General features: G+C 56.9%; 1 protein-coding gene across 2 annotated transcripts in view; it reads right to left on the bottom strand.

Moving 5' to 3' along the window:
- The window catches only part of SORCS2 (sortilin related VPS10 domain containing receptor 2), a 421402-nt gene that overhangs the window by 56231 nt on the left and 341321 nt on the right, over window positions 1-23850 (bottom strand). For both annotated transcript variants that reach the window (XM_032855524.1, XM_032855534.1), the window contains exons 4-6: window positions 15642-15806; window positions 7224-7297; window positions 2382-2446 (exon numbers count right to left, since the gene is read on the bottom strand). In XM_032855524.1, coding sequence (XP_032711415.1) covers window positions 2382-2446; window positions 7224-7297; window positions 15642-15806 — 304 coding nt within the window. The remainder of the gene's footprint in view (window positions 1-2381; window positions 2447-7223; window positions 7298-15641; window positions 15807-23850) is intronic.

Below are 23850 nucleotides of genomic sequence, written 5' to 3'. Positions count from 1 at the left end.
CATTCATCCACCCACTCATTCATTCATCCACCCACTCATTCATTCATTCACTCACTCACTCATTCACCCACCCACTCATTCATTCACCCACTCATTCATTGACCCACTCATTCATTGACCCACTCATTCACTCACCCACTCGTTCAACCACTCACTCACTCGTTCACCCACTCATTCACTCGTTCACCCACTCATTCACTCACTCACCCACTCATTCACTCACTCACCCACTCATTCAACCACTCACTCATTCATTCACCCACTCATTCACTCGTTCACCCACTCATTCATTTGTTCACTCACTTATTAATTCACTCATTCACCCACTCATTCACTCATTTACTCATTCACCCGCTCACTCATTTGTTCATTTACTCACTTATTCATTAATTCGCTCGTTCACCCCCTCACTGACTCATTCATTCATTCACCCCATTCATTTTCTCATTCACCCACTCGTTCATTCCCTCGGTCACTCCTTCATTCACTCGCTCACAGTGACCCTGCGACTGCTCAGGGCAGCAGGCATTTGGTCACGTGCTGAGTCACGTGGCAGCTCTGCCGCAGACGCGGAGGTGAATCAGTCAAACCCCACCCTGTCCCCATAGGGCTCCAGGCGTGGGGCAGTGTGCAGAGCTGTGACGGCAGCCCAGGCACTGGGAAGGTGACAGGCAGGGAAGGTGGTCCAAGAACAACAAGAAACCCAAGAAGGAGGGCTGGGGTGAGCGCTCCCAGTAGGGGTGAGAGCCGGGGAGCATGGGGAGTGACTGAGTGGCTCAGGCTGGCTGGGGTAGGTGAGTGACAACTGGGGGGAGGACCAGAAGGTCTGGGCACCATGTCCCTGAGCGTGCTGGACTGGACTCTAACGGGGCTCCAGGCTGGGTGGGGGTGCCACGAGTCAGGAAGCAGGGGGCACATGTGGTCTTTGGTGGAGGGGACACCACTCAAGTGGCGCATCGGTTCCGGGGAGTCTGCGGCTAAGGCCTCCTCCCCCTGAAGAGGGCAGGTGGTGAGACATCACCGCTGGGTGAAAATGACTCCCCTCATCCAGGATGCCGGCTTGTCCACCCTCCTCGCTGGATGTGCGGATATCCCGAGAGACAACCACACCCGTCGTTGCTGCCTTGAGCCCTGGGTTGGGGGGTCAGTCCCCCTATCACCCTGGAATGATCTCAGATTGGTGGGTGGAGCACAGTGGGAGCTGTGGTCTCTACCGGCCTACAACCCTGTGAGTGCAGCCAGCCCGGGCTCTCTCTGAGCCTTGTTGTGCGGAAGCAGAAGCAACCGTATCACCCGCCTCACCTCCCAGCAAGACAGCAGATCCTAGAAAGAACTGACAGCCTGGAGAAGGTTAAGGGCCCTGGCTGCAGCTTCACTCCAGTAGCGCCAAGCACTCTCCCATGACGTCCCCACACTGAGCACCACGTGTGCACTGACCCTTTTCCCAGATGAGGACACTGGGAAGCAGGGAGGAGAGGTGACGTCCCAGGGTCAGGCAGCTGGCCCGTGGCTGGCTGGGAACTGACGCCACTGCTCTGTGCTCAGCTGGTCTCTCCGTGGCCTGGCCCTCAGTCTGCCTTCCACCTAGTATGTCCTAGCCAGAGAGCTCTGCAGCTTGGCACTTGTCAACTCCCACCATTTATTTGTTAAATGTGAACGTACAGAGGTTCACTTGGAGAGAAGCCCAGCAGGGGGAGGCTTAACGTCCCCAGCTGCGGGGTTCTGCAGTCAGAGCAGTGAGATCACCGGCATGGCACCCGCTCTGCACTCCCTCCCTCCTTGCTCCCATGGCTTCTGCAGTGTAGCTGTCACCCAACCGTCCCCAACCAGGCAAAGGGCAGGGCTGTGCCTTGTTCACCTGTGTCCTCGGCTGGGTCAGCACTAGCCCTGGTCCACAGGGGACTCAATAAGCCCTTGCTAAATAGCGGGCTCTGATATCCTTGAAGAAACCATGGTTCTAGAATATTCCATAGTTCTAGGGCCGGTGCTCCTCTGTCAGGAGCACAGAAGATCTTTCTCATAGCATATAAGGCCCCTGGGCGCATTCTGGCATTAAGCCAGCTGGGTTGGGGTGGACCAGGTCCCTGCCCCATTAAAGGAGAAGCCATCAGAGGCCTCCACACTCACTAGCAAGGGTGGGGGCAGAGAGAGCAGGAAACACTTAGTGCTCAGGGGCCGAAACAAATCACCCTCTTAATGGACTTTTCCATTGGAGTCGAGCTCCTTGACTTCAATTTACCCCCAGCTGGAAAACAAGCACATCGAAAGTTACACCACATCATAACATAGCGAGGTCAGCTCTGCAGGGGCAGCCCAGGAAAGGAACGAGGGCATATAAGGACACCAGGGGACACTGGGTGCCCACACCCCTTCTGGCTTACCTCCTCCGAGGTCCTGGGCTTCCATGTGGACCAAGTCAGGGTCGGCGTCCACCCCAGACACGGCCCTGGAAGAGAGTATGTGGGAGTCAGCGCTGGACCGAGTCCCAAGCCCCTCTCCCAGTTCCTATGTCAGTCCCTGAGTCCCAGGTAGCTACCAGGCCTCCCACGGCTGGAGCCACTCTTACTCTGTGGGTGTGAGAGCACAGTCCTCCCCACCTGCTCCTGGGGAGGTAGCCAGAAATCGAGGTTCGCTTGATATTCTTTTTGTGGTACTCTTTATAAAAGACTCCCCTTTACCAAAGGCCTTCACATTCCTTGCATCTTGACCATGGCTGCTTTTGCTCTGTTTCGCTGGTGATCCAAATACTCCAAGGAGACTAGGTGGGCCTTGGGAATATCACCCTGAACTTGCAAATTAGGACACTGAGGCTCAGAGGAGCCAAATGGCCCCTGACCCCCACCCAAGGGCACACAGCTCTACAGGCAGATCCAGGACTCACACCAGGCTCCCTTGCCTCCACCACACTGCTCCCTGCCCACCACCCACGACGGTGCCAGCTCCTCCCTTGCCCATGTGGGCCCAGGGCTCAGGCAGCGCCCAGGATGCAGCGGGGCCTACAGCTGCTCACGGAGCCTTCCACAAGAGCTGAGGAGAATAGACAAAGGCGCATCCTTGGGTCTCCACTTACAGGGGAGGCAGGGACGAGGCCGACAGCCTCGGGGACTCCCGGCACCCGGCACCCAACCAGCACAGAGCCTGGCACCTGAGAGGTCAAGGGCACACTCTCCAAGTGAGAAGACCCTGTGGGGGGTGGGGCGCACCCTGCCGTCCCCTGGTGCTCCAATTCGGTGGCACCAGCCACTAGGCCCCCAGGTCTATTTCAAGGTGAGGTTTGCTTCAGGCCCTTGTTACTCCTGTGCACTCCCAGGAGCGAGGTCTCCTGCCTGACCGTTGTCTCTCTTTTCTGAATAAAGTGGCATTGTTCCCTTTACCAGGGGCACTGGCCGGTCCTCAGCTGGCTGGTGGGGTTTTAGTGTGACTGCTGGTCATTTGCAGGGTGCGGTAGTCACACCGGCCAGCTCTTTCACTCCCTCACTCATTCCCTCCCTCACGAATTCCCTCCATCCCTCCCTCATTCATTCATTCTTTCCCTTATTCCCTCCCTCGTTCATTCACTGACTCCCTCCCTCACTCCCTAATTCATTTATTCCAACCCTCATTCATTCATTCATTCCCTCATTCATTCATTCATTCATTCCCTCCCTCATTCATTTGCTCCCTGACTCCCTCGCTCCTTCCTTTACTACCTCCCTCATTCATTCATTCCCTCCCTCATTCACACATTAATTTATTGGCTCACTCACTTGCATTCATTCATTCATTCCCTTCCTCACTCTCATTCATTCACTCCCTCATTCCCTCATTCCCTCATTCCTTCACTTACCCGCTCACTCCTGCACAGACTCACTCACCCCTCAGTCTGCACTTGCCTCCCCTTAGCAGGGCTCTACACCCCCCACCAACTCTCTGGCTCTCCCATTGGAACATCTCCAGAAGTGAACTCCAGGAGCCCACATCAGGTCCTGGACCAGGCAGGGGCCCAGCGGGTAGGGGTCCCTCCCCAGACACCTTTGGTCATGGGTTCTGAAGACCACTCAAGGCTGGGTGTCCAGCCACGCAGCTAGAGCCCAGCTCCCTGCAGGGAAGGACACAGTGTTGACCCCCATGCCTTCTGGTTTGTTGGGGTCCCCAAAGATGGCCTGTGGGGAAGCCCCTTAGAAACAGCAGATGCATGAGACGAGCCCCGGGCAGGCAGATCTCTGGAGACCTCAGTGCTCTGGGGACACGGGCGGTCAGCTCTCACCCCTGCTGAATACCACCAGCTCTTATAAACCCTCAAGGACTCTGCCGGGCCGGGAGTGGGGCGAGGTCTCTCCTCACCCAACCTCCACCGCCGAGGCCCTGTCACTTGTCCCACACCTGGACAGGCGCTGACCTGATGGGAGAGGAAGGCTGAGGCTTTATGGGTCTGCTCAGGCCCCAGCAGAGAAACAGACCCAGATGTGTGGTCATCAGCTTGCCCCCACCCCAGACAGAGGCAGTCATGGTCCCGGGCTGCTGCTTATGGGCAGCAGGACCCCAGAACTGTGCCCTGGCCTCCCTGTGCCTCAGTCTCCCCTGCTGTCACATGAGGGGAAGACGACCAGGGTCTGAGAAGATAATGCATGCAGACCCCCGGTCTGGTGCCTGGTAGACGGTCAGCATCCATGATGTGGCCACTCCCAGAGGAGAATGTTCTGGTTTTGTTCCAGACCCACTGAGACACCACAGGGAAGGCAGTGAGCAGGTGCAGGCCTCCCGCCCCCGGGCTGCTCCTCCCAGGGGCCCCCAAGATCACGCTAATGAGCTTGCTTGCTGTTCAACCTCCCAAAGCATGAAGGGGTCCAAGCCTCTGACAGAACGCAGGCTTCGGCAATTCCCGCTGTCAGATCAAGGACAAAGAGTGCCCTAGAAATGCTGTCAAAACAGCGTTATTCACTGCTTGCAAGAGGGGGGCCCGCGGCTGCCTGTCACTGCATTCCAGGAGAGGTTCCCGGGCCCCAGGGGCCAAGTGTCCGGCCTGATAATCTTTCACACATAACAACTCAGGGCAATTTGAGAAACTTGGGGGAGAAATAATTTGATTTACGCAAGATAATAACATGTTTGAATTAGTGCCAATTTACCTTGCAGTAACTGTGGGCAGGTTTGCCTCTTGGGCCTGAGAGATCCCTGAGCACCTGGTCCCGCCGAGGAACGGTGCGCACGGCTGTGCTCCGCCACTCCGCCAACCTCTCAAGCCCTGGCTCTTGGGAAATGGCCCCTCCATGCCCTTCCCCACCTCCTGGGGGCCCTGGGGTGGCCACAGCTGACATCAGTGACAAGGCCAGTGATGGATGAGGCACTCGGGGTGCCAAGTAAGGAAACCGGCCCTCCCACAGGTGGCCATGTGGCGGAAGCCAGCCTCCCGCCACCCCCCCCCCCCCCCCCCGCAGGCCCCCGGGTGGCCCCCCCCCCCCCCCCCCCCCCCCCCCCCCCCGCCCCGCAGAAGCCCCGCAGAAGCCCCACAGGCCAGCCGCCAATACTCCAGCTAGTGAGGCGGGCTTCCCTCTGGCCTCGAGGCTGTAAACCAGGAAACGAACTCTTTGCGAGACACACAGAGCACAGGAGGGAAAGGAGAGCTCTTTCCACGGGGCTTCTCTGAGGGGGAGACAGGACTGTGGCCCAGTGAGAAGGCCAGTGCATAGTCTGTCCTACAAATGAGGTGAGAAAGGGAAAGGCTAGGAGTGTGTGCGCACGCGTGCACGTGTGTGTGTGTGCACATGTGCTAGAAAGAGCCATTTGGTTGGAAGAACATGTGTGTAAGCCACGTCTCTCCAGGGGCAGTTTGGGCAGAAGAAGTGACCATGGCCATGGCTGGCAACCGGCAAATGGGGGCCCTGAGCCAGCGGGACTCCCAGCTTCCACGCCCTCCACGGCGCTGCCCTCCAGCACTCAGCCCACACGGGCCTCACTCACGCAGCTTGACCAGACTTGACCACTGACCGGTCTTGAGCACCAAGTCTCCCCACTGAGGCAGTGAGGCTAGAACATGGCTCAGATGGATCACTGAGTGGCTCCCAAGAGATACCCAAGTGTGGGAGGGGAGACTGGGCACTGGATGGGGGCGGGAGAGCGGGGCCAAGGCAGGCAGGGGTGGAGGAAGCATGGGGTAGGGGAGGCTGCATGGGAGGGGGGCAGCTAGTCAGGGGCTGAGTTAGGACCTGGGGCAGGAGTAGGGAGGCAGAGGAGGAGGGGAGGAGGAAGGGCAAGGGGTAGGAAGGATGGAGGGAGGGAAGGTGTGGAGGGGGGAGGGGGAAAGTGAGGAGGGGAGAGGGCAGGTGGCGAGGAGGGGGTGGCAGGAGTGGTGAGGTGGGCGAGGCAGGGTGGTGAAGAGGGGGAGAAAGGGGTGGTGAGGAGGAGAAGGAAGTGGAGGTAGGGAGGAGAAAGGAAGGGTAAGAAGGAGGGAGGGGGTTTAGAGAAGAGAAGGAGGGGAGGGGAGGAGGGGGAGGTAGGGGTGGTGAAGGGGAGCCAGGGGAGTGGGGAGGATGAAAGGGGAGGGGTAAGAAGGAGGGAGGGAGGGAGGGGAGGAGGGGAGAGGGCAGAGATGTCAAGGAGGAGGGGAAGCAGGGGAGTTGGGGAAGGGACATGTAGAGGGGAGAGGGAGAGGGCGTGTGGGGGAGAGAAGGAGAGGAGGTGAGAAGGGGAGAGAGAAGGAGTGGTGAGGAGGGGGAGGCAGGGAAGGTGAGAAGAGGGAGGTAGGGAAGGTGGGAGGAGGAGGCAGGGGAGGCGAGGAGGGGGAGGCAGGTGTGCTGGGGAGGGGGGGGCAGGGGTGGGGAGGAGGGGGCCAGAGGGGGGGGGGGGGGGGGGCGGGGGAGGGGGGGGGGGGAAGAGGGCAGGTGGGGAGGGGAGATAGGTAGTGGGCCTACTGTGTGCTGGGCACTGTGCCAGCCTGAGGTACTTGGCTCCTGTTTGCACCCTGGAGGAAGCAGGAGCTCAGAGAGGGACCAGCCCACATCAGGTTGCATAGCTGGGTCACGGGTGCACAGGTGACCTGAGGGACAGCGAGCCTCGCCTCTCCACCATTTCCTAAGTTCCCAGCAGAGTGGAAAGAGCACCTGGAGGTCCCCCTGGGGTGAGGAGGTCCATGGCTGGAGTCAGAGGCAGGAGAAGGTAGGGAGCCCTAAGCTGGGGGCTGCGGGGAGAAAAGGGGAGCCCTGGCCCTTGGGATTGGGGGGTCCCCATTGTGGGGAGGCTCTCACCAGAACACGTGGTCTTTGGTCACTCGCTCCAGCAGAAGCGTCCACTTCTTCCCCAGGTCCGATGACACATAGAGCTTGGCAGAGAGAAGAGAAACAGAAGTCTGGTCACGCCTTGAGGATGAGCCTCTTCTGAGCTGGGGTGACCCCTCCTGGACGACGAACATGCCCCAGGCAGGCCCCGCACCCACACCTCTGAGAAGCCAAGGGTCAAGCAGAGGAGCTCCAAGAAGAGCCACTCTCGCCCCCCAGCCTGCTGGTAGGAACTGAGGGAAACTGGCCAGGCAGATCCCCAAGCTAGGCCTGGGCTGGGGATGTCAGGGTCAGCCCTCTGTGCGCTGAGTCCCGAGGCAGGGCTGTGGGAGCCTGGGGATGGGGGTCTGCCCTTGCCACACAGTGTCCCTGATGTTAAATAGCCTGTAAAAAGCACTGTGACATCCTGCCCCCGACCCCTTGCTGCCGGCGCCCACCTTGGAGGGGAAGAGAGCCACAGCTGAGGGAACTCGCTCAGGGGTACTGGGATACTGTCGCGTGGTGACAGGTGGGAGTTACGCCTGCAAAGAGCACAGTGTAATGCAGGGACTTGCCCGGTCATTATGCTGGATGCCAGAAACAGATGGAGCATTGTGGGTCCCTCCAGCAATAGAAGCAGCCCGCCAGGCCAGGCTGAGAGAGAGGCTGCAGGCTTTCCTGATTTTGCAACATCTCTCATATATGCTGGACCCTGCAGGGCACACGTCCAGCCCTGCGGAGACCTCCGGGCTGCGTGCAGCTGGTAGGATGAGGCCCTTGTGGGGCTGCAGGGCTCCCAGAACACAGGCACCCCGTCTGTCCCTCCCCTCATCTCCCTCCAGCTGGGCCCTGATTCAGCCCGGGGGCGAGAACTAAGGCCGCCTCCCCCCCCCCCCCCCCCACCGCCCGCCGAGCTGGGATGCGGGCAGGTCTACAGTCCAGGTCCCAAGGCATCTTTCATTGGTGCTTTTGCCAAATTTCCTTTGCCACCCTCCCTGGTTGGGGGGTTGTTGGGGGTTGGTTCGTGGGAATGCTGAAACATCCCCTCCATTCCTGAGAGCAGAGTAGACCATGAGGGTGTTAAGGGATCCATAGGCCCATGAAGCAGGACACACACATGGAAATCCTACACAGCCCACATGGAGCCCAGAGACCCAAGCATTCTGTTGCAGAGGCAGGGCTGGGCGGGGACACTCAGCGGCCACTCCCCAGCCGAGAGGGCTGCTGTGCTTGGGGACAGAGAAGACCTGGTTCCCTTGAGCCCTGTCTGGCAGTCCCTGTGCTGCCTCAGTTTCCCTATTGAGAAGATGGTATGTTTTGCAGGGGTGAGTCCGTGGCTTGAGAAATCATGGGGTTCTGTAGCCGTAGCTCACGACAGACTTCACAGTCTGTGCGACCCAGCTGTATGACCCCCCAAAGCTCCCTAAACCTCAGTTCCCCACTTTCCTAAAACGGGGATCCAGATCCTGGCCTTACTGGGATGTATGGGCTGATCCCAGGCACCATGGCAAAGCGTTTGCACAAATGACATTCCCCTTGAATCCCGCCGCTGTCATGCAGGGATCTCATCGACCCAGGGCTGCCGCTGAGAGCTAACCGTGTGAGCGTGTGCCCAGCTTGTCCCCTCTTGGACCCTCTCATGACATCTCTGTGAATCGGACGCTTTTATCAACCTGTTTTTCAGATCAGGAATGGCAGCTAAGAGCAGCTGAGCGATCTGCCCTGGGGTAGTTCACTAGCAGAGGCTGGATTTGAATTCTCTGTGCTTTGAATGCCCCTTCCTTTATTCCTCTGCACTCAAGACGTGTCTGGAATAAATCAGTTTAGCAGAGCAATTTCACGGCCAGACCTCAAGAGGAAGGAAGGCCAAAGGCAGCCACTGGACCTCAGTGTTTCTGTCTGTGAAATGGGTCTAATAAACCTGATAAGAGTCTCCAGGATTAGAGCTCCCAACTGCTGGCCTTCTGGGCCAGCAGGACACATGCTCCTCTTCTGACCCAGCTTGTCCCCATCGGGGACCCAAGTGATGGAGAGGAAGTGAGGTCATGGTGTTATCCCTGCTGTTGTTCCCGAAGGAAGGGATTATGGAATCTCTGAAGGGAAAGGGGCTCTTCATGCATCAGCAATGTGGGCAGACATACCCCCATCCCGGAAGCCTGCCCTAGACCTGCCCAATGCCAATCCCCCACTAGCTCCCAAGGCCAGGACTCCAGGCCTGTCCTCACTACCCCAGAAAGTCACCAAGTCCAAATGAGCTAACGTACTCCACCCAACCCACAGCTGCTGTACCCTGAGCCTACTGAGCCACCTGCATCTCTGTGGCTTCCTGCACCCCTCCTCTGGGTCTCCTACCCGCAGCCCTCAGCCCTCCCATCCAGCCCTTGCTCCATGAGAGAGCCACTGGGCTCTTTCTGGGACACATACCTGATCACATCACCCTCCTGCATCAGACCTGCCAGGGGATGCCACAGACCTTCCTTGGTATAAATCCCACACTCCTAGTGTGGGCACTCAGGGCCTCTGGGCTGCCCAGCCCATACAGCCCCCATACCTCCCATGCCCCCATCATACCCAGCTCTGGGCTCTTGAGTGACGGTGGCACTAATATGTCTCATGAGGTCCTCTGAGCCTCTGCACCTGCTGTTCAGTCTGGCTGGAATGCCCTTCCTTGTCTTCATTCAGTGTTCAGGACTCCATCGAGAGTCACCTGTTGGTCAGGCCTTGGCCAAGGTCGAAGCTCAGAGGTCCTGGTATTGCAGACCAGGCTCAGAACACAGTCCCTCAGGTCAAGAAGCCTGCGTCAGGGCTCAGGGCCCAGGACCCAGAGAGAACTGGGCTGCAATGCCTTCCCTTTGCTATACACTCCACTCTGGCCTGGAGGAGGGGTCCCCAGGGCACACCCCCTTGTGCTGTCACCCACCTGGCACTGAGGGCCCTGGTGCTTCTGCTCCTTATCTCCAGGACCCTCCTGCAACCTTCAGTCAGTCCCCCTCCACCTCCACCTGGGATCTCCTCCTTGCCACCTAGCTTCTAGTAGATGCCCTACCCTTCAGGCCACAGGTTCAAGTCGCACATTCTGGATTCTTCCACCACCCCTGGCAGACCCCCTTCAGGACTCCTTCTTCCCCGCAGCTCTAGAAAGAAGATCCTGTGGATCCCACCTCAGTGAGCTATCCTCATTCTAACCACATCGTCCTAACCAAGCCATCCTAACCGCATCATTCTGATCACGGTATCGTAACCACAGCGTCCTAACCATGGCGTCCTAACCACATTGTTCTAATCACAGTATCTTAACCATAGTGTCCTTATCATGGTGTCCTAACCACAGCACCCAACCATGTGTCCTAACCACATTGTTCTAATCACAGTATCTTAACCACAGTGTCCTAACCATGGCATCCTAACCACAGCATCCTAACCAAGGTGTCCTAATCATGGCATCCTAACCATGGCATACTAACCACGGCATCCTAACCACAATGTCCTAACCACATCATCCTAACCATGGCATCCTAACCACAGGTTACCATAAGAAGATGCCCCACCTCAGGACACTGCTGGACACTCCACGCAGCCCCTGGAGAGTTGTGTTGCGTGGCCGTGACTCCCAAATTTGTGAGTCTGTGGCAACAGTGAGGGTTGTCCCTGTTCTTAACACATGCGGGGATTTCCTCTGTTAGGCCACCGTCCCCTGCTGTCAGCAGCACAAAGAGAATGCCCAAGACCATGAGATCTTGCTCCACAAGGAGGCTGAGCGTCTGTGAGCATCGTGGATGTCAGGGTCACCCAAACAAAGCACCAAGGATAGTGCCTAAGCAGCAGAGCCTGACTCTCTCTCCGTCCTGGTGCTGGGAGTCTGAGACCAAGATGTGGGCAGGGTTGGTTCCCTCTGAGGCCTCCCTGTTTGGTGTGTAGATGGCCATGATCCCCCCGTGTCCTTATGTGGTCAACCCTCTGTGCACATCTGTGTCCTGATGTCCCCTTCTTCTAAGGACACCTGTCATCCCGATCAGGTCCCACCCAGATGACCCATTTTAACTTAAATACCTCTTTAAAAGCCTCATCTCCAAATATGGTTACATCCAAGGTGCTGGGGGAGCGGTATATAGATTTTGAGAGGGGACACAACACAGCACATCCCAGAAGCCAACCTCCTACCCACTCCACCTCTGGTGTCCTCCCTCCCTCCCTGCCACAGGCCCACTTCTGCTGCCTGTGTCTCTGGGAGCTTCTCTGGACCCCTAGCCTCACATTGGCTGAGAGAACCTCACCCTCCAACCCTGAGCTCTGTGCTTGGTTTCTCCCCCTTCGTGGCGGTTTTGCTTCCTGCTCCTCTGCTCAAGCTTCTGTGGCTCACCTCTCCCCCAGCCTAGCCCCGGACTGATCGCTGCTGGGTGTGCTGGAGGAATGGACAAATTCAATTCTAGCACAGGGGCTGGCACACTTTTCTGGAAAGGGCCAGACGGTAAATATCTTTGGCTTTCCAGGCTGTGCAGTCTCTGTTGTCATGACTCCTCTCTGCCCCTGGAGCAGGCAAGCAGCCAGAGACAATATGGAAATGGATGGGCTTGCCTGTGTGCCAGCGAGACCTTAATTTACAAAGTGGGTGCCAGGCCACCGTCTGCTGATGCCTGCTCCAGGGCACACGATATGAAATTATCACTTTCCTATTTAAAAAGGGCTTTTTGGAAAGTTTTCATGCCCTGGAACGTAAAATCCAGGAGCACAAGGAACTCATCCATTCTTGCTAAGCACATGGAGTCATGCCAAGTCATGCAGTAGGTGCTTAGTAAATAGCTAATGGCTCGAGCGGCTGGAGGTCCTGGAAAGGAGCTCCCCTCCCAAAATCTATATACCGCTCCCCCAGCACCTTGGATGTAACCATATTTGGAGATGAGGCTTTCTGGAAAGGCCTCAGTGGGAGAGCCCAGCAGGAGGTACGGCCTTTCATGAAGCCCAGGTGCTGAGCTAAGAGCTCATTAAGTGCACATAATCCACATGTGCACGCATATAAGACGGGCCTCCGTCCCTTTACCAATGAAAGAATGGGAGCTTAGAGAGGTAAGTAAGCTGCTCAAGGTCACACAGTGTTTGCTCATGGACCTGACCGTGATACTCCTGTGGCTGAGGGGTTCCTCCTGGGAAAGATGCGAGATCCCCTCTCGTCCTTTCTCTGGGCCGTCTGAGTGACCAGCCCAGGGCTCCTTCCACCTCAGGTCTTAATTTATCCCTCTACAAATCGGGAGAGAACCGCTCCCATCCTCGAACAGTGAGCAATTAAAAATGGGCGTGCAGCCATCAATTTCTGGTAATAAAGCCTCGGTGTTCGTGCACAGCATGACGCCTGCCATCCCCACGTGCACTGAGGACGCCCACCCCGAAACATGGTGCAGCCTTTCCAGTTCGTGGGAGGTGATTTTATAATGCACCATCAATTGCAGCAGAAATGGACCATTTCCTACTTAATACAAGACAAACACCAGCAAATAAATAAGTATAAACACACGGGGGACATCCTAGCCACTGCAGCGGACCCCAACCCAGTGGTGTCCCACGCAAAGGCTGACTGACTCCAGGTTGCTTGTCCAGGAAAGTATCAGAGGCCCTCCCAGAACAACAGAGGCCACTCCGACACAGAAACAACACGCTCGGAAGTCCAGGCAAGAGAGAAATGAAGGCGAAGGATGAGGTCAGAAGAAGGTCATTCGAAGACATGCGAGCCGGTAAGTCTGCCAACGGACGCTCACGGCAGCTGCTGTGAACCCACGCCTGTGCCTGCCCCTTCTTAGGGGAACCCTTGCCGGCCCCCCACCACCCCTGCCTGGACAGCTACCCCACTTTGCTTCACGCGTATAAACACAGACCCGGTTTCAAGGGGGCTGGAGGATGGTGGGTGCTCGGTTTTCCTGAACTGCTCGTGCAGTCATCTCTGTTGTTCTGAAGTTGTATTAAAAAGTGAACATCCCGGGCACCTGGGTGGCTCAGTGGTTAAGCCTCTACCTCTGGCTCAGGTCATGATCTCAGGGTCCTGGGATCGAGCCCCACATAGCGATCTCCGCTCCACAGGGAGTATGCTTCCCCTCTCTCTCTGCCTGTCTCTCTGCCTACTTGTGATCTCTCTGTGTGTCAAATAAATAAAGTCTTAAAAAAAAAATAAGTGAACATCCTTCCCGCTACATTCTCTATGCCTTTCTTCAAACCCCCTCCTCCATGAAGGCTTCCCAGATTGATCATCCAAGGTGTCTTTTCTTCCCTACTAAGGTTCTGGAAGGCAGTTCCAGGCTCAGATTAACTTCTCACAGTGCTGGGAAACAGAAGGGGTTCTTGGTGGGGAGCAGAACAACACTTAACAGTGTTAGAGGGCTGTGCCTGTAAGCAGGTCCCAGGGACAAGCACAGGGAACCAGGCGGGTCAGTTTGGCGCCGGTGGTCCCCAGAGAGTTGGGGTGGGAAGGGGCTGCCCGGCTCTCACATTCCTTTGATCTCAGGACCCCAGTGCAGTTTGCTGAGCCTTGAAAGAAAAGCCACCACATTAGGCTCTCCCCTCAGCAGGCTGCCCAGTCTCCGAATAAGGAAGCCTCACAGCACTCCAAGCTACAGTGCAGCACCGGGCAGAACCCTAGCCAGCTCACAGATCCGGGACCAGCAATAAGGCTTGCAGCTGGGTGCCACCTAGGTTTGGGGCTGTGTGTTCCTCTGATTAGCAGACACCTGCCTAATGCACCAGGTCTGTGGGAATGGAGAACCAATGTGGTACCACGCGACCATCCACCTCTTGGAAGTCAGAGAGCTTTGAAAACCATACAACCCTAAAAAAAAAAAAAGAAAAAAAAACCCAAAAAACAAAAAACCCCAAGGCCCTATTGTCGCTGTTACTAATTTCCTCAAATTCTTCATTCCTTTTGTAACTACAACGAAGCCCTTTTTCCTCCCCTTTTTCTTTCCTTAGAGTCACAGCAAAGAACCGAGGAAAATCACCGAGATTTCAGCTCCATTAATTTTTCAGGGCACCATAAATTAAAGAGCAATTGCAACGCAGTCAATTTCTGCAGGAAAATAAGTCTCCGTGATTGTGCTTTAGTCTAATTACATGGAAGGCTAAGTAGTGCTATTAATACCCAGAAGCACACGCTGTCCCAGAAGAAGGTGTCGGGAGTAAAGAGGCGGCCAGTGGGGCTGGAGGAACCCAGGGATGCCAGTCGGAGAGGACCAGACCGTGGCAAGGAGGCCAGATCCTGCAGCGAGCCATGGCTCAGACCAGCCGAAATCGGCGTTGGGAGGTCCTTGACCTGGGGGAACCCTCATGGGAGAAATCCATCACTCACTCACTGACTGATCCAACCAACGGGCACCCCTCCATCGATCCGTCCACCTCCCCCGTCCGTCACCCCGCAGTCCCCGTCTGTCACCCACTCACCCTTCTACCCGTCCTCAGCTCCATGTCCATCCAGCCAACAAATAGCCTCAGCCAGGAGCTTGTGAGGAAATGCTGCAGAAACTGGGCAGAGTCCGTGCCCTCAAGGGGCTTACCCAGGAGTGGGTGTGCAGGGAGTAGTCCCCACGCCGGCTGCAGTGGCTCCTCCACAAGCCACATGGACACCAGAAGCCGGAAAAGGCCCAGTCCCCCACCCCCACCCCGGAGCCTCCGGGGGGAGCGTGTCCCTTGCAGACACCTCGATTTCAATCCCGCGAAACACATTTTGGACTTCTGGTCTCCCAAGCTGTGGGAGACCCCACGTCTGGACTGGCCAGCCACGGAGCACGTGGTGATAGGAACGGATCCTGGTCTCTGTGGCAGCAAGGGCAGGTCTTCGTCCTCCCGTGCTCTCTGTGCCCTGCCTCGCCTCCTGCTCAGGCCTCACCCCTCCTGGGGCCAGCCCCGGGCTCTCCTCTCCCTTGGCCTGGAAAGAACCCTCCACCATGTTCTTTCCATCAGCCACTGGAGGGTCCCTTGGGCTCCTGTGGGGCCCTGGTGACACAGCCCCCAGAGAAAAGGACATGGACTTGGGATCTGAAGGACAAGTCACACCTACTGAAGGTAGAAAAGCATCCCAGGCCAGCAGACGGGCCCGGCAAGGCCCAGCATGGGAGGGTGTGTGGAATATTCTGGAAGTGGAAGAAGGCCTTATGGTGGTGCACCCAGAGGGGAGGCTGAGGGGGACAGCCCTAATAATTACCTACTGTTCTTCAATCCTGTCTCACGTGCTTACTTGTGCCAAGTACCTCTCACCTCCGCCTGCTTGGTTCCTACACCCCAAGGCCAACGATGGCAGCACCCACACCCCCTGGCCTTGGGCGGAAGGTCTCCGAGGACCCCATGAGGAGCAGCCTGCATTGCCCCGTGACCTCACCAAAGGAGCAGCTGTGGGTGCCCTGGGGCCCAGACACCGGCTCCACCCCTGCTTACCCTGCTCTCCTTGGTGTAGGCCAGGACCTTGTCCTCCTCCTTGGGGTGGAAAATCAGAGTCTCCACCGAGAAGGGGATGAGCTGCTTCTGGAAGGTGGCCCCCTCATCCGTGCTGAGGAACAGACTCTGGTCCCGGTCGCTGAGCGAGGAGCTCAGCAGGACGATCTGAAACAGAAAGCAGGGTGGACGTGAGCTCCCCCTCCGCACCCAGCCCCTGCACTCAGCCAGGGAGGGCGGGGCCGGAACCACGCCCCCTGCTCCCACCCTGCCCCACCCACTCCTGCTAATTAGTAACTCATTAATTCCCTCCACAACTCTGTCCCCCAGCCAGGCACTGTCCACAGGGCGAGGCCGACCACGAGCTGGGGTTTTCTGCCGTGAATAGTCCATTCTATGGGGGCAGTGTGAGATACATCAGTGTGTCGCCCACTGTGGGCCTGACCGGCAGCCTGTGGAAACAAAGCAGGGGGCTGGGGAGGCCGGGCTGGGGGCTGCGTGCAGAAGCAGAGCACTGGACCAGGTAGGGGGGCGACCCGGGACAGCAGGCGCTGGGCAGGAGCTCGGATGTGAGGTGGCCGAGGGGGACGGGACTGGATAGTTAACAGCGTGTCTGGCTCCATGAGGCCTTAGAGGGCACCGTGGTGGGTGGAATGGGGAACCCGGAGAGACACCATGTCCCTGTGTCCCCACCCTAGTTCCTGTGAAGGTGACCTCACTTAGAAACGGGGTCTGCACAGGTGGGATCAAGTTAAACATCTCAGGATGAGGTCATCCTGGGAACTGGCAGGCAAGGTGCCCATGGAGAAGATGAGGGACAGCCCCGCCACCTGCAGAATTCTCCCGTGGGTGGGGGTCCCATAAGGCCTCTCTTGGTTCCGCCCAGAGGGTCAAGAAAGTTGGGGAAGCCGGCCTGTGGCCCTCTCTGGGTTTGTCCACTTCCCAAGCACGTAGGTACATGCCCTCCTGGGCTGCGAGGTGCCCCGGGTCTTCCAGAAAGTTCAGGAAAGGCCGACTATGGGTCAGAACAGGTTGGCCCTGCTAACTGCACACAGGGGACCAAAGGGACCCTCAGAAAGAGAGAAAAGGGGGAGAGGGAGAGGCTTCCCTCCTTCCCCTGAGGCCAGAGAGGGTCAGCCAGTCTGGAGGGTTGGGAAGACGATGTGGGCTCCTACCACTGTGAGAGGATCCCACTCCCCCAGACCACATGGTCAGCCCCCAGCAGCATGGGTGGGCCCAGTCTCTACCTCCACCCTCTTCTGGGAGTCCCAGTTTCCACAATGAAGCTGGGGGTAGTCTTCCTACGCACACACCTCATGGAAAGTTCTGGGCTCCTCACGGCCCCAAGGAGACTGTGACCTCTGTGACAGGGTCTGCAGGCTCCTCCTGGACTGGCCTCCCTCCCTGACTCCTGCTTGTGAGCTGGCCACAGCCAGTAGGGTCCACCCACGTACAGCCCCCTCCCCACAACACCTGTTTCCTCTGTTTCCCCCTCACCCCCGGGGCCCAGTGGAGCCCCCTGATTCAAGGCCACAGGGGACCTGGTATTTGCCCAGCAAAAGCTCACCACCTGTCATGAAGGTAGCCTCTTCTCCCAGGACTGTGGCCCCTTGGGGCCGGGGCCAGGTCTGTGGGGTTTCCTGCTATCCTCCTCCCCACCCCCACCCCTGCAGGGCCTGGGGACTCCACACACTTATTGAATGAATGAATCAATGAATGAATGAATCAATCAATGAATGAACGAACAGATACCATGTGCTGATAGAATAGGGGTCAGGGCACACTCAACCTCAGATAGCCCAGTTCAAATTCCATGTCTGTGTGACCTGAAGCAAGCTGGCTGGCCATTCCCTGCCTCAGTTTCTTTGTCTGTAAAATGTGGAAAATAATATGGTGCCTGGCATTGGGCGAGCCTGCAGTTAAAGTCTACTGTGAGTGTTCGAGACCACCACATCCTCACTAGAGCTCAGTGGGGCAGTTATGATCTCTGCTCGGTGGATGGGGAAACCGAGGCACAGAGAGGGGAAGCAAACTGCCTCAGGTCATACACCGTGTAGGAAGGAGCCAGGGTCTGGAGTTGAGAGGGAGCCCATGCAGGGTGGGGTGCCGGTGGGGAAGGGGGGTGGGACCAGCCCAGCACCGAGATGACCTCTTCCTTCCCAGGGGCGGGGGCTATGGGACACTAAGCCCCCATCATGTGGATGCCCCACTGCGATGGGCTCCCCACACCCCAACATTTCCTCTAGAAGACGATGAAGCACACGGGGCAGAAATCAAGAATTGCACGAGCTCCTGTCTTTACAAACGGTATCTCATGCGCTCTTTCCAGGGGAACCCTGAGGAGTTGTGCAAGCCACAGCTGGTCTCCCATGGCAGAGATCCCGCCCGCGCTGGCCAGCCGAGGGGGCCGAAAGAGAAGGGCAGGTAGGGCACTCCCAGAGCCTGCCTCTAGGCGGCCGTGCTCTCGGAAGGTGGAGGAGCCTTGTGGGAGGTGTCCCTCGGGGGTGGTTTCCAGGCAGGAGAAGCAGAGGGGCCAAGAACGGGCACGTATAATCATCCCAGGAAATGTGGAATGACAAGGGCGCTCACGCACTCACAAAAAGAAGTGAGTGCAAATTTACGAGAGACTATGTATCTCCCAAAGACAAAACGTCAGGAAGCCTATGATAATTTTGCCAATGGTTACCATAGGAGAGTACACCTGATCTTATCAGCAGAGGTGCACAGAAACGGGAGTGGAGGGCTCACTGTTCAGCCATCATATAAGAGGAAACGCCACCCCTCGTGACCCCAGGGATGGACCTTGAGGGCGTCATGCCCAGTGGGAGACAAATGCCCTGAGATCAGGCTTGCAGGTAGACTCTTGTAAACAAAGCAAAGCCTGAGCTCACAGCTCCAGAGAACAGGTGGGCACCGCAGGGGGTGGGTGGGCGAGGGGTGACTGCGTCAGAAGGCCCACACTGCCCGTTGCCAAGTGAGCAGGTCTCGGGCTGCCATGGGCCCAGCATGGTGACACACAGGACTGTGTGTCTGGATGTGGCTGAGAGAGGGGATCCTGAACGGTCTCCTCACGGGAAAGCATCACTGTGACATCGTGTGGCAGCGGATGGTAACCAGGCGTACAGGGACGATCGCTTCCCCGTAAAGACTGAATCATGATGTCCTACGCTCGAAACTAAGGTAATGTTACATGTCAATTACACCTCAATTTTGAAAAAACCAATGAAAGCAACACGAGGACCTTAATAGTGTTTTTAAGTGGTGGAGTTAGAAGGAGTTTCTTATTTTCAATGAACGCTGTAGCTTAGAATAGTTTTAACTTTACAGAAAGGTGGCAAGGATAGGACAGAGAGTCCCACAGCGCCCGAGGCAGTGTTCTCTGCCAGGATAGCTCACGTCAGTGTCAGATGTCTGTACGGTTAAGGAGCCAGCATACCCACATATGTACGGTCTGAACCACGTGCTACGTTCCTCGAGTGGCTTTTCCTGGTCTGGGATCCCATCTAGGAACCCACATGACATTCAGGCGTCACACCTCCTTAGCTCCTCTGGGCCATGACTTTCTCAAAGGCACCTTGTTTTTCTTGACCTTGACACTGTTGAGAAGCTCTGGTTGGGTCTTTTGCAGACTGACTCTGATTTCGGCTTGTCTAGGCTTTCCTCGTGGTAAAAACTGGCGTCAGGGGTTTGGGGAAGGAAAGGCACAGAGGTGAGGACCCTTCTTGTTGCAGTGGGCCCAAAGGGGAGCCCACAGCCATGGTGCTGGCCTCACCAGCCTTGTGGTACTGGTTCAGGGCCCCCCAGAGGAACAGGCCCTCCTTTCTTCCCTGCGTCCACGATGCCCTCTTGGAGGACAGCCCCCTGCACAGCCCACACCTGCGGTGGGGAGAGCGGCTCCCCTCCTTGAGGCAGAGGAGCTGAGAGCCTTCTTGTGAATTGTTCTGCATGGGAGACTGGTCTCCTCACCCCTGCACTTACTGACTCATTTATTTACGTCACTATGAACTCATGAATATTTATGTTAGACTTTGAGTTGTAATTCAAGGCTGTTCTGTTATCTCATTGCCCCAAGGCTCCCACTCTGGCTAGTGGTGGGGAGGGGGGCTTGGGCGGTCTCCTTTGCCACAACACCCTGCTTCTATTTCTAAATGTTGCTCTGTGCTGCACCTGGTCTCCCCGGATAATCGGGAAGAATGAAACAAGTCACCCAGATTTCTCACCCATCTTACTGGAGATGGCTGGGTTCACTCAGCATCTGCCCAAATGTGGCCCAGGCTCTGTGCCCCACCCCAGGGCGGCTGCCCACATGCCTGGCTCCTTGGGGCCATCTGGCCAGGGAAGCCCAAACGTCACTCCTCAAAACGCTTTCTCATGATGACGATTTCTCCATGTTCTTATGATGCAACGATTGACTTAGCCACCTCCCCCAGGAGATTGTGCCTCTTGAGCGCAGGGATGGCGACCTGACTCCTGTTCTGCTGGCACAGAGCCCAGCGCGCTGTGGGTTAATCCCTGCCTGACGGATACCGACTGAATGCATGCACAGGTGAATGAATAAAGGAGTCCATCTCAACCCTTGATTCCGAGAGGAATTATTTGTCCGCTCTTTTCCTCTGGGAGGAGAACATTCCTAGAGCTATAGCAGAAGCCTGGAGACGTGACGTCATAACAAACCTCATTTACTTCTCCCCATTACCCAGAGCTTCACACATCAGAGAAGACTCATTCATTCACTCATCCATTCCTTCATTCTTCCGTTGGTGCTAAGACCACAGAGTTGAGCAAAGATTCAGGTGTGACCAGGACTTTGTGGCAGCAGAGCCAAGGGGGAAAGGAGAATCCAGGTACGGGGCCCAAAGGAAGGCTTCCTAGAAGAGGTGACCTCCCACCCCAGGTGAGCTTCGTGAAAAATGGATGGAAATTTGACTGGCAGACCCAGGGGAGGGTGTTTCAGTCAGAGAGGACAGCATGACGTGAGGGTGGGGGTCCCTGACCCGCCTCTCCCCCCACCCCCTGCCTCAGGCTTCAGGTGTCAGCCCCATAGAGCCCTGCTGTGTTTCTCCAGTTCCCTGAGACTGTTCACATCTTGACTGCCTTTTCACGCATGGTTCCCTTGGGCTAGAATGTGCGGTGGGACCAAGACTCCCCCAACCTCATCGCAGATAATTCAGATTCAGATCTGACAACTTCAAAATGATACAAAACCCACGTGTGATGAACTTAAAACAGCTTGTGAAAATGATCAGAGACCCCAATTCTGGGCCGCTTCCACAAAGCTGAATATTTCTCACTTAATTTTGCAGACGCCTCCAGCATGAGTTTACCCTGTTTTTATTCTGGGATGTCTTTCCCCTTTGTATCTGCTTGTCTAACACCTCTTTATCCACTGAGGCTCATTTCAAAGGTCACTGCCTCCAGGCAGCCCTCCGTGATACAAGTCCTCCAGTAGATTTATTCCAATACCTCCTCTGCCCCTCTCTCCAGCATCTCCGGCATTCATCTGCTCCAGCCCAACATTCTTAGTGTTCTCTTTGGGAGTCTGCCTCCCCCTCTAGGAAAGCCCTGTGTCTTCATCAGGGCCATGCCTCCAGCCAGGACTACAGGGCCTGGTCCCGAGCAGGCACCAGGTGCCCATAAACAGGTGTTGGTGCCACTCCCACACAGAATCAGGGCTCTGGGGACAGGGTCACAGCTCCATCACGGCCCTCCTTGACGACGGAGGCCTGCCCACAGTGGAACTGCAGTGGAGAAACAAGAACCTGAGGAAGTCGTTCTGGCGGGGGGCCCAGCAATCTGGATCGGGGGTTATTTTGGGCCTCGGAGTGGGACAAGTAAGCCAGGAAAGATTGGGGGACAAGAAAGTGCTGACAATGAAAGGATTACTAGAGCAAAGAAAACAAATCAATTAGCATAGCGCAGAGCGGAGGCTGGCAGACTGTTCTCCCAAATTGGGAACCAGACTATTTCCAACGGTGTATTTTTACTGTTTACTATTCCGGGCCAGCATATGGTACCTGCACCAGCTTCCGGGGGCCCACGAGGCTGGGTGTTTGGAAATCAGAGGCTATACGTTGGAGAGAAATATGGGACAAGTTCAGAGGACCAGCGGACAGCCCCACTGAGTGTGAGTCCCAGGACTGCCTAGGTAATCCGCGGGGCCCCAAATGCGGGGCTCCTTGCTCAAGAAGAATAAGGAATTCCAACGTGGCAGCAAGCAAGCATTACAGCAAGCACTAGGTCTGGGTCTGGAGTCTGCCTCCATCATCCCACAGGGATTCTGCTAATAAACTCTGGGACCCCTAGCCCCAGCGGCATGGAGGCTGCTGGAAGCACACTGTGTCTGCCCCACGGGGGTGGAAATCAGCACTTTCTCAAAGTCCCTGGTGAGCCCTGATCTTCCAGCCTCGGGACATCTGCTCTGGGCTGTAGTTCCTGATGGTTCTCAGCTCTGAGCCCACCAGCTATGTGACTCTGAGTACGGCTGACTCTGCTCTGTTGCCCACTGAGTGACCATGAAATAAGCCACGTGTCTCCCATGCCACGTCCTTCCCTGGGATTCTGTAGCTCATGGCCACCCTCGCAGATACTCTGACGATGCTCCACGGGGTGGGGAAAATACGGATGAGAGCCCCAGGAGTCCAGCTAGGCCACAACACAAACATGGGGGGCGCGCAGAGTGGGGCTTCAGACCACCGTTACCCCCCTGAGCTGTGAGCTGTGCAGCCTTGGGAAAGCTAGTGTACCTCTCTGGGCTGCTGTTTCCTCATCTGTAAGTAGAGAGGAATCCCCGTTGCCGAGGCGACCAGGAGAGTCAAGGCACAAAGTGTGTAGCAGACCAGCCTGGTGCCTGGGACACAGCGAGCATCCTGAACATGAGGGGGCTCGCCGTAAGGGACAACTCGGATTACTGTTCCTGCAGGAGGTCACCAAGCCCTGTTGTGAGTCAGGATCACGTTGCTAAGGCATGTCATATGTGGTGATGAGAGTGAGGGGAAGCATACGGCCCCCTGCACTATGAGACCCCAGGACAGACGTGGGCAGAGGGTACAGATGCTGCCCCCGGGGAAATGACCCCTCTCTCTCCGGCGCATGGGCTGGAGCATGGCCAGAGAGGCCAAGGGCCTGTGGAAGGTCACACTGCCAGCCAGGGTCTGCGGCCTCATCCCTCCCGACATCACCTGCCCGCACCGCTAGCACACAGCATGGCCAGTCTGCTCAGTAAGTAGCAGCAAACACTAGGGTTCCTGCGGGAACACACTTGTGATGTCCAGAGAGACCCTGCCACCTTCAAGGGCTATGAGGACTGGCCTCCAGAGGTCTGTGGGTCCATCTAGGGCTTTGGGGATGAACTTCTGGCCACGCAAAGGAAGGGGCAGAGGACTTCGTTCCTCTTCATCCTTCCCTTCTTCCCTTTGTCCTACGGTCTTGGTCTTGGTCTTGTTCTCACAAATCATTAACTGAGTCATTGAGCTGCACATCAGACCTCAGCTGGGAAACAAGCCCCTCAGGATGCCTGCCTCGGGGGAGCTCACAGAAGACAGTGGAAGGCTTTTAATGGTGGAGGCAGGGGGCCCTCCCCTAGGCTGGACTGGAGTAGACGAGAGACTTTCTGGAAGTTTCTGCAGGAGGTACACCCCAGGCTCCAAGTGGAGATGGGTCACAGCCTCATGCAGAAAGACACTCCAAGGGGACAGGGCTGCCCATGTGCTATCCTGATACGGGACTCGGGTTTTCCTTTCCACCAGGTCAGGAGACCTATCTGAACCCAGGGCACCAGACGACCTTCTCTGACCCTCCCACACGCACAGCCGCCTCCAGGCCAGTTCCAGGCCGGCTCCCGCCCCCGCTGGCCCTGACTCCTGTTTGGACATGCCGGCCTGACATCATATTCCCCACCCCCCCCCACCCCCCACCGTGGGAACAGCACATGGCCCACCCCGCTCAGGCCACCAAGTCGCCTTCCCGAGGCCAAGGCTTCCCATAGGTCTCCCAGCCCCTCTCCTCCGAAAGGTGGTGCCAGCCTCCCAGCCTGTGTGGCCGCGGCACTCGCCTACGTCACGGCTTTCAGAGCTCCACGTTTAAAAAGGGAAACAAACAGCATCCAGAAACTATTTCTCGCCTCTGCTAGGGCTCCTTTTGGATGAGCCACAGATCTCTGGTTTCCATTCAGAACCACAGCAAGGGGAGGATTTCTTATTTTAGTTTGCCCTTT

This window comes from Lontra canadensis, unplaced genomic scaffold, assembly GCF_010015895.1.
Source record: "Lontra canadensis isolate GAN:19392208 unplaced genomic scaffold, GSC_riverotter_1.0 scaffold1, whole genome shotgun sequence".
Classification (NCBI taxonomy): Eukaryota; Metazoa; Chordata; class Mammalia; order Carnivora; family Mustelidae; genus Lontra; species Lontra canadensis.
This window is presented reverse-complemented; position numbering and strand designations above follow the sequence as displayed.